Source organism: Copidosoma floridanum, unplaced genomic scaffold (assembly GCF_036245765.1).
Source record: "Copidosoma floridanum isolate Cflo_tuat_1 unplaced genomic scaffold, Cflo_Japanese_pri ptg000014l, whole genome shotgun sequence".
Lineage (NCBI taxonomy): Eukaryota > Metazoa > Arthropoda > Insecta > Hymenoptera > Encyrtidae > Copidosoma > Copidosoma floridanum.
In genome coordinates this window covers 4,747,634-4,760,679 of record NW_028321891.1, presented here as the reverse complement: position 1 = coordinate 4,760,679, position 13,046 = coordinate 4,747,634, and the positions used below count along the sequence as shown (strand labels likewise).

Genomic DNA, 13,046 nt, shown 5'->3' with positions numbered 1-13,046 from the left:
TTTATTAAATCCCCATGGAACCACGTTATTATGTTTTATTCAGTATTCAGAGGTAAGCTGCATTTTTTAAGAACAAATGGAAGTACTTCATGAATTTAACAAATGAAAAAAATTAGATGAATAACAAAATGCCCCATCAATTTTTGTACATCGGTTTAATGAACATTTCAGATGCTATACCGATCTTAAGAGAATTCACTGTATTGGGATGCATCTCGATATTATTATATGCTTGTTAGCACGTCATTAATACGCGAGTGAGAATTTATAGTGTACGTACACGAATAGGGATAAACTCATAGCATTCTATAGTGAGCAAACAATGAAAAACCGATGGCATAAAAAAAATGAAATGAATTTTCAAGTAAATATGTATGAGCTTGAACAATCGTACGGATTCAACAATAAATTCGAACGAACGAATACGCCTTAGAAATAATCAAATGTTAAGTGAATTTGATGATGCACTTTGAGTTTTGCTTATACCCAAGATTTAAGTAAATAGTATATAATGCTTCTATTATGACATTGATACATTCATGAGATATAGAATACAATTAAAGTTGATAACTATCATATAAAAACATGTGATATTGTTTAAATTTTTAATCCATACCGAAAAGAATAGGACAGTATTTAAAAAGCAGAAACGTCATTCATTTGTACACTTCCTACAAAATAATAGTACCTACCCTCCTATATATTATACACTTACTTTTTGCACAGTAATTCTCGCACGTTCGAAGTAAATTGACGGCAATCGAACTTTCGCCGCTTACGCGCGTTTCAACGATCCGCAAATCCGGTGATTCTCCAGGACACCACGTGACCTCCCCCTCTCGTCTCTATTTGCACACCAGCCAGATAGGAGAAAAAAAGGGGAGGCTCCTGCATATTTTCCTGCTTGTGTTGTCATCATCCGCCTCAGACAGACACGTGTGTGGCACGTCAACTGTCATGACAAGTGTCAACACTGAACGAGACGGTTTGTATCGAAAGTATTATATTATCAATCGTCAGCAAGAAAAAACAACGTTCTACCAGCTATATTATCCATAGACAACAATTCAGTAATGCGACAACCATCTCTCATTTAAATTTTCATTGGCACAAGAGAAGAAAAAGGCTGTGTTTCGTGTATATTTACACCGTGATGACTATTTTTTTACACTTTAAGTTTCCTAAGATAATTTTTTTGTAACCTCGAAAATGATGCTCAAGCCGGTTAACCTCGGTGCATTCGTAGTTTGTTTGATAACATACTGTTGTACCCTTACGCTCGCGAGTACCAACAACGAGGAGCCAAAGGATTGCGGCTGTGGCAAAAACTTGAATAGACCAAGTTCGAGCAATGACGGGGGCATGTGTTCTACAAAACCGGAAGGAAGTAACTTGGACGAGGGCTCGTGCGTTATCGAGGAGGAGGAGAACAAAGTCGGATTCGACGACGAGCTCATCAAACCTTACTACATGCACTACTCGACCGAAGACATGGTGAAAATAGAAGCTGGCTCTTACTTCATTGGCACGAACAATCCAGTCTTTATTTCCGATGGCGAAGGACCCAGGCGTGAGGTCGAACTGGACAGCTTCTACATTGACAAGTACGAGGTGAGCAACGCGGACTTTGAGAAGTTCGTCACTGACAATGGGAACTACGAGACCGAGGCTGAAAAGTTTGGCGATTCCTTTGTCTTTGAGGGACTTTTGAGTGACGCTGTCAAAAATGAGATCAAACAGGCTGTGAAGCAGGCTCCCTGGTGGTTACCTGTTAAAAATGCCACTTGGAGGACACCAGAAGGCATTGACTCTAATGTATCAGGTTTACTATCATCCTCTTACTTTTCTCACTTAACTGAATACATTGGTTTCGATATTTTTAATAAAATAGCGTTGAAATTACAGATAGAATGAACCATGCGGCTGTACATGTTTCTTGGAATGATGCAATGGCTTACTGCAAATGGTTGGGTAAGAGGCTGCCAACAGAAGCCGAATGGGAAGTCACCTGTAGAGGTGGACTCAATGACAGATTGTTTCCCTGGGGGAATAAATTGATGCCTAATGACCAGCACAGGTTTTGTTGCACTTTCGTTGTGGATAAGTTTATCGTGTGCCAACATTTTAAACTGAATTTGGTGTTTACATTTTTAGAGTAAATATCTGGCAAGGACAGTTTCCAGAAAAAAATACTGCAGAAGATGGTTTCAAAGGTACTAATCCAGTGGACCACTTTCCACCAAATGGTGCTGGGGTTTATAATATTATTGGCAATGTCTGGGAGTGGACTGCAGATTGGTGGACAGTCAGGCACTCGGATGAAAAACAAGTTAATCCTGTAATTAAATACGCTATCAAAGATAAGTTAATTTTTTGTCGGATGTGGAAAACTCTAAAGTATTTTTCTTTCTAGACTGGACCCCCAAGCGGATCTGACAAAGTAAAGAAAGGCGGTTCTTACTTGTGCCACAAAGATTACTGTTACAGATATCGCTGTGCAGCTAGAAGTCAAAATACTCCAAATACTTCAGCTGGGAATCTAGGCTTCAGATGTGCTGCAGGAGTATGATGAAAAAAATAAGCAATGCACAAGTATTATATTTTTTACTTTGTACGCGTTTTGATTAATGTCTCGGCGCAATTGTTTTCTGTTGATTGTTGCAATTATTTTGTATATCTATCATTTTATTTATTGTTTTCTGTTTAATTGTTGAATTTTCTTTTCTATCGTAAACAAATGCATGGCACTTAGTTAAACAGCGGGATTTCGTACCTTGTCGACTTACTATTTTATTTATTTAAAGTTAATGTGCAATACGCAAGTAACAGATTCTGAAAAGTGATGAGATAAGGATGTTTTTTGGGCTGTACCGATTATGATGATCGGAGCTTATTGCAATCAGTTTATTACATCACTATTTTTTTGATATCTCAAGAGCAAATTATTTTTTTAAACTTTTGATCAATTTTGATAAATATAGACACTTCATTTATTTTACGGCATGAATATCTATTCGGCAAAAAAAGTTATTATAATAATTGACTGGTAAGTGTTTTGAAATATTTTTATGTATTTAAACTTAAATTTTTTATAATATTTTTACACAACTATACAATAAAGAATGTTTTGAATATTGCACACTGCGTTTCAATGATTTAAAACAATATTTTAGAAGGGTAAAGTGATTTATTTACTAATATGAAAAAGGGCTGACTAATAATTTTTTATTTAGTTCTCAGTTAATAAAAGTACTATTGAAACTGTTGAATAAACATTAGAGATTATTAAAATGCTCACGTCAGTCATCAGTGAAATAAACAATAAATTTTCAATTCGATTCGAACGCATAATTAAGTTATTACCAACGACATTTTACCGACTGAGTAAAAGAAAGGCTTGTTTACAACGGAAAGACGCAATAAATGAGGTAAATGCACCTTAAGATTTTTATGGTTATGATATCATAACTCGATAAAAAAGAACGAGAAAGAAAAGCACTTGCAAAAAGAGAGTATATAGAGAATGGGCAGCTGGAGCTCTCTGTAAGGCTCAGGAGCTACTTGTTAAAGAAGAGAGAGCAAAAGGTCACTGCATCCGTTGGATTGTAAATCTGTTATATACACTTATGTCTGTGCAGAGAGTTGTTGACGAGACGACGACGCCCATTCCACTGTAGAAATAAGATTCCACCGTCTGCAATTGAGTCAGTCTGGAAGTGCGATCAGTGCGTTGTTAAGTGTCGCGTGTGTTCATGTTGTATTTATATTGTAAAAGTGCGACCGGTTATCTACGATTACTTATACCATCCTCATTGAATTGGGCCTCCTGACAAACGTACGGATAGTTATAAGTACTCCCAATCAGTTTCGCCGGATACGATCGAAGAGAGAGATACATGTTAAAAGTATACATGTTGTAAGCGCACTGGTGCGCGCGTGTGCCCGTCCAAAACTTCGTCGGCGACGACGTTGCTATAGTTTAAGTACCATCACAGCTGCCTCGTTCACACGCGTCGTCGTCGGGAACAACTGCATCCTTGCACTGGTAATTATATGGTTTTTGTGGTTTTAGCAGAAGAAAGACTAGACGTTTGTGCATGCGTGTGTCTTCCGTGATATAAGTATATACCTACCGTCGTCACGCAAAATGGCTTCTCCGAAAATAAAAAGAAAAAAAGAAAACAAGACAGAAGCCTTCTCTCCTACGCGGTACACTCTCCGCAGATGAGTTGCTTTTTCTCTCTTGCTGCAGCCGTCGTTCTGTTTATTTGCTCAAATTCCATGCTGTATGTTAATCTCTTTCTCTTCCTGTAGTTTTTTTTTTTTTTTTTTTTTTTTCTTTTCATACTGTGACAATTATGACGTGTTTCTTATCACAAAATTCTTTATGTTATTATTATTATCTATCTTTCATGTAGAAGTGTATGTACACAAGAGACATCTGGACATGTGTAGTCACATGTATGCATCTAAATTTAAGGAGGCTTGGGCGTTTGGTGTCGTATCTATTGAAGGGCCCCTGAGGGGTACTTGTCATACAAATGATTCTTTGTAATATTTTTTTTATAATCATTTTGATTATACACATGTGTGAACAAAATAGCAATAATACGCGGAAAAGTCATTGGGAAAACCGATATTAAAAAATTTATTAGTTTTCCCGAGGTACCTTGTGTAAAGACGACGGCCCTGCCACGATAAAGCTGACAACACTGTACTCTCTTGCTCTCATCTGCTATTATATACCTATACTTGTGTTAGACTTAAATTTTCATGCTTGTATGTTTATGAATGTACAGCGCATGCGCACTTACAGTATCTGAACAAAACAATTCTCATGTTCGATGTTTTCCTCGCTATTTTCTCAAAATTTAACGTGTTGATCCTATTCTTTTTTTTAAATAATAGATTCTTTATACTTTCAAGTACATGTACCAATATAATGTGTGGGCCCACAGCTTTTTATTGCGGTACGGTAGTCTATTGAATTTCGGGTTCCGTAAGGTTGCGTGTTAAAATGACGAATTTTCACAAGCGATTTTCTCGAAAATAAATGTGTTGACCTACCTATTTTGTTTTCCTAAAAAAATCTAGCAAACTTTATCTATATAATCTCTGAATTTCAGACCTAGCCAACATTTAATTCAAAATCGCCCAAGCCTCCTTAAGTACATACATTTGATGTATATTATTATGTACGCAGGGCTCTGCATAGATACGTCGACGCTACATGCTCTATACTCGGCTATGGATGCAAGTCGCATATGTGCACGCTTTAATCTGCCGTTATGTTCGTTGCCGCGCCGTGATTTACGAATACTTGACGCTTTCGGCACAGTTTTTTCCAGCTTTCTTTTCTTCTCTTTCCCTCTATCATCTCTTTTTTTTTCAACTCTCAATCTACTCCCACGTAAGGAATAAAAGCTTTGAATTTTTCGTTTCGTGAAATATGTTTCACTTGTTTTAAATGAGGTACATGTGTCGAATAACAGACACATTTCAATGAGCTTAATTGAGATTAATGTAAACCAAACTTTTTGGCAGTCAAACTTACTTTTACAAAAGCAATCTCATTGTAAAGTGCCCCTCGTTGAACGTAAATATGCGTACAACAACAATGCATACATCAGTCAATTTGCATGAGGTCTACGGTTTTACGTGGTGATACATGCTTTTGCTGTTGCTTTGATTTTTTCATTTAAATATATTTATAAACGTGTGTGGTTGTACGCCAAATTTTAATTATGTGTTTATCTGCTCGTTTATCTGTACATATAAGTAGTAACTAATTATGTGTCATTACACAGCCATTCTAGTCTCTTTTACACTGATGCATGTAAAGATATGGTCAACTAATATATTGGCTCTGGAATTTCAGTTGTTACATTTCGCAACTTAAAAATTTACTTATCTTTTTTTCGTTATTATTTCATTAGTGGTTTTATCATCTATCTAGTGTGAAATAACAGGCTTACCAGATTTTTTAAAGTTACTTTCGCGGTACGACATTGTTCGAGTATCGTAAATAAATTATGTATAGTACACAGTGTGGTCGTATTAAATTGCATTTAAAACGAAATAAAGGTCTTTTATCGCATGTAGAGTGTATGATTACATGAGTATTCTTTAGTACTATTTTGGTTTAGACGTAGATTAACATATATATTGTATTTATCTTTCATTATTCTTTACTTTGTTTTGTTGTCCTTTTTTCTTTAGTGACATTTATATTTTGTATTTAGAGTTCTAAAATGTATATATTTTACTTTAAAGTTTGTATCTATATATAACGCAACGACAAAGACCATCATATTGTATTATTTTGGTTGTAAAGAACGTACGTGTATTTATTGTAAATGACAAGTTGATTCGCGATGACGTTATACTAAGCTGTTTATCGGCGCATCACGTCATTGATGGCTCTTTATTATTATTATTTTTGTATATTTATTTATTTTTTTTTTTTCAAGGGCGTAGAAGTTATTAAAGTCCTTTGTTGGGATTAGTTTTACAATTTATCCACTTTTATTGGGTATCTATGTGTGTTTAAAGAATCTTAATTTTTTCAGGTGACATAGACTAGTTTCAAGATGCAGACAATAAAGTGTGTTGTTGTTGGTGATGGAGCTGTAGGTAAAACTTGTTTGCTGATATCATACACGACAAATAAATTCCCCTCGGAGTACGTACCCACAGTTTTTGACAACTATGCTGTCACAGTCATGATTGGTGGGGAGCCGTACACTCTTGGATTGTTTGATACAGCTGGTAAGGATTTTATCTGTAGTAGTGTTAAAACGGTTGTAATTATAGCAATCGCTATCGTTATTGACATTGAAAAAAAATTTATTCATAGGTCAGGAAGATTATGATAGACTCAGACCATTGAGCTACCCTCAAACAGATGTTTTTCTAGTCTGTTTTTCAGTCGTATCGCCCTCGTCTTTTGAGAATGTCAAAGAAAAAGTATGTAAATGATTAATTATCTTAAAAACTTGTATGAACATTTTTTTGTGTCTGTGTATAATTTACCATGCAATTATATTTTATTTCAGTGGGTGCCTGAAATAACGCATCATTGTCAAAAAACGCCGTTCTTACTGGTTGGAACGCAAATAGATTTGAGGGACGACGCCGCAACCGTTGAAAAACTTGCAAAAAACAAACAAAAGCCCATTACGGGAGAGCAGGGAGAGAAGCTTGCAAAGGAGCTCAAGGCAGTCAAATATGTTGAATGCAGTGCGCTTACACAGGTTAACTATGATTTTTTATCATGATTTAACACCAATTTACCGATTGGCATGGTTCAATCAGTAGAGGGTCAATTTTTGTTTGATTCGAGCCACATTCTGGTACAAAAAAGAGTAGCAAATGCCTGCAAATATTATTCAAACAACACCAATGTTGCTACAATAATTAATATATTCATTATTTCTTACGTTTACAGAAAGGATTAAAGAATGTTTTTGACGAAGCAATTTTAGCTGCTCTTGAACCACCAGAGCTAGTGAGAAGAAGAAAGTGCACCGTTTTATAGAAAAACGCATCAGATTACCTGTTTTCTTCAATAATCGGCTCTTGAAACACTGCAATGTAAGTCCTATCGATTAGTTTTGCTTTTGTACATCCTCCTTAAATTTTTTCAATTAAATACTAAACTTTTATTTTTATGACATCAATAAGTTAACTTGTAACCCTCTGTAAGGATAAATTTCAATTAACTCTATTGAATTTTCCTCCTTTTTCCTACTACTAAAAATGAAATCTTTTGAACTATAGTTGCATTACAAAGACATACATGAAAACTTAAAAATTTTATTATTATATTATTATTATTATGATTTCAGGATCGCATCAACGTCTTTATGTATACAATTGGTATTGAAAAAGACAAACAAAGTAGCCTTTAAATAACTGGCGAACGAGTGCAAGAAAAGTCTGTCACTTAATAAGCTAAAAAACATAAGGCATTTTTTAACTAATAAGATAATATTAATGTAAATTTTTTCCTAATGAACTCGTTAGTCCAAGAAAAAAAGTTAAAATCATGTAAACAATACGATCTAGCATGCGATTTTTTACCTGTGGAGTTGTGTATTGCGAGACACGAGCGCTCCTCCATTGCGTCCTCGGAGCTCTGTGGTTTCTATATTTTTTGTATAGACATTTGTACAAAATAAATATTATAATTATATAATATATTTGACGATATCAACAGATACGGCATAACATAACATAATTTCCATCCAATGTTTTTTGATAAAAGTTGAAGTTGTTTCAAATAGTCTTTCTACACTACCCCTTCCACTGAGAAACATACATATTCTATTTATGAGCAAAAATTTTTATACAACCAAAACTCAAGCTGAAACAAAAAATTACTATTGTGCAAGTAATAAAATTTTGAAGACCTTTTTATTCCACTTGCTTCAATTTCACACATGTACCGTTTACACGTATATTTTTACTTGATATTAATTTGATAGTCCTTTTATAATTATATTTTATAGACGTCAGTCTAAATCATCTACACAATATTATTTAGTATGTATGTGTACGTTTTTATAAAAGTATGTCAATTAATCAAACTAAATTAATTTTAATCTTTAAGTGCCAATTAGAGTGATTGTTAGCTCTTGAACCGAGATTTTATGTTCTTGTAATAGAGATTTTTTATGTGTATGGAAAAATTATACTTTCTATCGAAATATTCTCTTTATTTTGTTTATTTTAGAACAATCACTGCGAGTAAAGATGTGTAAGTTAAAGTTAAATCTGTATGTAAAGCTCCAATATCAACCTAGATAATATTTTTCTGATTATGTTTTTTAAAATAAAATCTAATACGAAATTTTCAACAATTAGTTCACTTTTCTCAACGACACCTTTAAATTTAAGATTTGTTTCAAATGCGGGATAAAATAGAAAAAGCTCCCCTCGTTATTATTGAAGCTTTTTATTTACATAATGTTTTACTAGTTTTATTTAACAATCAAATGGTATGTATATACAGTCTGTGTGTAAATTATTATTAATTATTTTTGGCCGTTTCAAGTACAATCGCATCAAAAGTACATTTGACGCTTCGTCATACAAAATCCCATTATACGTATATAATATTCTTCGAGGTCAGAGTAAATATGGGATCAATCTTATCTCTCTACATTGAATTTTCATTTTGAAAAAGTTAATGCGTACAAGGATCCACAAAGTAATCGTTCTTTTGTCCTTTTTTTTTCAATTTCTCAATGGACACCATGAGAGCCTTGAAAAATCGAGTAAAAAAAGTTTCAACATCCTTCACAAATGCCTCAATCTCACTACAACATTTGAGTCGATTCGCTCGTTTGTTTATGGTATAGTAGCTTATAAACGGGACATGTATTTTTTCCATTGACCTCGTTCAAGTGCCTCTCATTCAATTTGTCAAATGTGTATTATTCACTGACTCTGTACATTCACATCGCAAAATCTTTTTCCTTTGTTTTACTTCATGAATTTAATCTCTTAATACACAGTCCGAGATTCCTTCTGTTTATTTAACATTAGTTATCCACCACGTCAGTCGTCAAGTTAATATAAAAGTTATTAGCAAGTAAAGATTAATCAAAATTCATGAAGTCATCAAAATGTTGAAAAAATTATAATTTTCCAAAAGACGAGAGTTATTTTCAAAGTAACGATTTACATGAAAAATAACAAGTATATATCAATCACCACATCATTACTCTTTCACACGCAAATCACTATGTTCAATTCAATCCAAAATCGACTTTTTTTTTTATTAGCATCTAAATAATTCGCGTATTCAAAAATTTTCCTTAATACTTTTTTTTTATGTCTAACAATCTTTATTAAAATAATATTTATGTCTACTTATATGTCTACTTTGTGTTTGCGAAAAATTAAAATGTTTTATTTTTTCTCTTTCTTTCATACATCTATACTTCATAAGAAAAAATACTCTAGATAATACCGACTTATTTTTTGGCAGTCAATGAACGAGCCTAGAGCAATTAACATCGAATAATTTTAGTTGAATGTTTGTCTGACTGTTTATTTAGCAAAATGCTTAATAACTTTTTTCATCTCAACTTTTTATTGATTTTTTTTTTCTTTCTTTTATGCTATTTATTATTAATAATACGATTTACGTACTTTACTGGACCACTTGACACAACAATCAACGATCATTACTTACTTCCTTTATCTTGTTTCCGTTCGCGATTTTCTAAGTTTATTTACACTTTTTGCTTCAATTTGATACATTTTTAAACTTGAATATGCTTGAAAAAAAGTCGAATAATAAGTAAAAGAATTTTTGACACGTTTAGTAAAAAGGTAGAATACAACCCTTTGAGCTGGAAGGTAGATTGTTTATTTTTAAAATTAATTGTGTTAACAGGTTTTGAAACCTACACGAGAATTAATGAAATCTTTTTTTTTTTTTTTTTTTTTTTTTTTTTTTCTTATTTTAATACTGTTATAGGTAGTACGTTTTAATTAATATTTTCTTTACTGTTGGCGACTCAATACTACAGATAATTCAATCGCCTTACGTTTAAAATTCAAAAGTGATTATTTTAGGTAATGGTAGGCTCTGGTTTATCCACAAAACAGGAAATACTGCATAAAATTTTTAATTTATAAAAAATGTTCTATTTTGGCTTTGTTATGCTATGCTTTTATTTATTTTATGATTTTGATATAAAATACTATAGATATTTTTTTGTTTCTACATAATTTCGAACTTTTTCTCACTGAATACACTTTTCTTTTCTTTATCTTTTTTTTTACGTTTGTTTCATTTTTTTTTTTTTTTTTTTAATAGTCATGAAATTTATATATATATATTTATGTACTTATAGATTTTGACTAAAGACATGTTTGTACCTATAGATTGGGGTTTTTTTTTCAATCACCTGACAGGATATATTTTTCTAACAAAGTAGTACATTTAACGTCAATTGTATTAATTTTAATTAGAAATTTTTTTTTTTTTTTTTTTAACGTAGTAATAAAAAATTTACCGACACTAAAACAAAGCAAAATCCTTTTACTTTCTTAACTTTCAACGGCGCACACATATTGTAAACTCTATTTAAGAATTGAAAAATTCACGAAGGGTCCCGAATACTCCTCATGTATACCCTTAATTTACCATCCCCCGCCTATACTGTCTCATACTTTTTTTTCCTAATAGCTCGATTAGTCCTTATTCACTCGGACGACATGATTAACTTGTTTTTTTAACAGTTTTTTAATTTTTGTTAATGTTATTATATAACCATAGCTTGCATGATGCTGCTGCATAACTAAAAAATCTGTATTGTTGACAATTATCGATTGGCACAAAAAAAATTTTTTTAATAGTTTTTTTTCATCTCGTGTGCTATTATACTTTTTCAACCAGAACTTGAAAATTTTTTTTTCTATTTTAACACTCTACTGATTAAATACTGACATGTTATAGTGATAAATGAAAGGTAAATGAATAAAATAAAAATCATTCAATCTTTGGAATGTCGTTTTACTAATCGAAAAAGAAATTAAGGTAACTTAAACGTATAACAAAGATGCAAAATAAATAAATTGTATGTACTTGCACATCCTCGCCGATCCACGTGTGTACGTATGTATAATATGATGCGTTTATATGTATATAATATATAATAACATACTTCTTCCGCCGTTGTTGCTACAAATAAATTGAACAATCGCGCGCTTCGCCTACAACGCATCGAAAAATCGTCGAGACATCTATATACGAAAAATCTTTACGGTCTTACCGACTAATCGAATGCTGCTATACATGTATTACGTGCATACATAATAATACTTGGATTCTTTTATCGCTTCTCTCACATATTTAATCATTAATTTTCATTATTTTTATTCAAATAGGCCAGAATTGTATTTATTTATTGCAGTCTTCAGTGTTTCGACAATTATCGAGAACAAAAGAAAAATCGTTCTCGACCTCTATCGTTTATTTCCATCAGTGTTTTTCTTATTCCACTTTTTTTTTTTTCTTAAAGTTATATACGGCTTGTGTGTATTTTTCTGTCGACATGTTTGTGTACCAACGCATGGACACTTCACCGTTTGGGGTTATTATTTTTCGCTACAATCGGTTTCTTTGCGCTTGTCGAATATCGCTTATGGCTCTTTTGTTTATTTTTTTTTTTTTTAATGTATACTTGACCCTTGTGTTTCTATACGCGTACAATAGTAAATTGTGTGATATATCGAAGATTTATGTTTTTTTTGTTTCTTCATATTATGTTTGCTCATCAACGGAGACCATACCATTTTCTCGTGCCTATACTGATAAAATATTAAATTTCTTTCTAAAACGTAAAACTCATTTTTACCATTAATTTCATTAAATATAATTTTCCGACGTAACATTTATTTTTCAGTATAGTCTCCACTTATATTAACTTTATTTTTCATTTTATAAACGAATCACAAAACGGCACAGCTTTTACAACGTTTTATATATATATATATATATATATATATATATATATAAATATTACAGCAAGAATAATCTAATCAACTACGGTATTCATTATAATTTAAACAACAATGAGCTCATGGATGAATTCAACTTTAGTGACAGTTTAACGGAATCACTGCACTTTGAACGCAAACAAAATACATCGAGGAAGTTTTTTTTTCTTATTTACATTATATGTATATATATATATATTTTTTTTTTATACCTATAGACGATGCAAGAGCGAAAGAGAAAAATAAATATAAAAATCTATATTTATTTATCATAATTCGAAATAATATCACAACAGGTTTTTTTTTTTTTAATCCTCAACACAATCGTGTTTTCAATGCTCTTCTTGACATTATACAAGTAAGTCTTTCACAATACTTTTTTCGTATTCTTAGAAAAACATTAAAAATAAATATTAATTTGAAACATAATCGACATTAAAATTTTGAAGAAAACAAAAGCTTATACGTATTAGACTGTTTTGTTGAAAAATTTGGAATACTCAAAGTTTTCCTACTAAATAGTAAAATTT

At 32.1% G+C, this 13,046-nt stretch overlaps 2 protein-coding genes across 2 annotated transcripts; both read left to right on the top strand.

Annotated features, from left to right (window-relative positions):
* The first annotated feature begins 922 nt into the window (after nt 1–922).
* Nucleotides 923–3,041, top strand: LOC106636828 (formylglycine-generating enzyme). The gene is made up of 4 exons (XM_014349358.2): nt 923–1,822; nt 1,906–2,077; nt 2,155–2,338; nt 2,414–3,041. Exons 1-4 carry the CDS (start codon nt 1,210–1,212, stop codon nt 2,567–2,569), a joined length of 1,125 nt encoding a protein of 374 aa, XP_014204844.2. The 5' UTR covers nt 923–1,209; the 3' UTR covers nt 2,570–3,041.
* Nucleotides 3,042–3,468: 427 nt separating this feature from the next.
* LOC106636787 (cdc42 homolog) lies at nt 3,469–8,829 on the top strand. Its single transcript, XM_014349288.2, has 6 exons — nt 3,469–4,045; nt 6,570–6,768; nt 6,857–6,966; nt 7,056–7,253; nt 7,448–7,593; nt 7,848–8,829. The coding sequence occupies exons 2-5, from the start codon at nt 6,591–6,593 to the stop codon at nt 7,535–7,537; spliced, it is 576 nt and encodes a 191-aa protein (XP_014204774.1). The 5' UTR covers nt 3,469–4,045; nt 6,570–6,590; the 3' UTR covers nt 7,538–7,593; nt 7,848–8,829.
* Nucleotides 8,830–13,046: the final 4,217 nt, after the last annotated feature.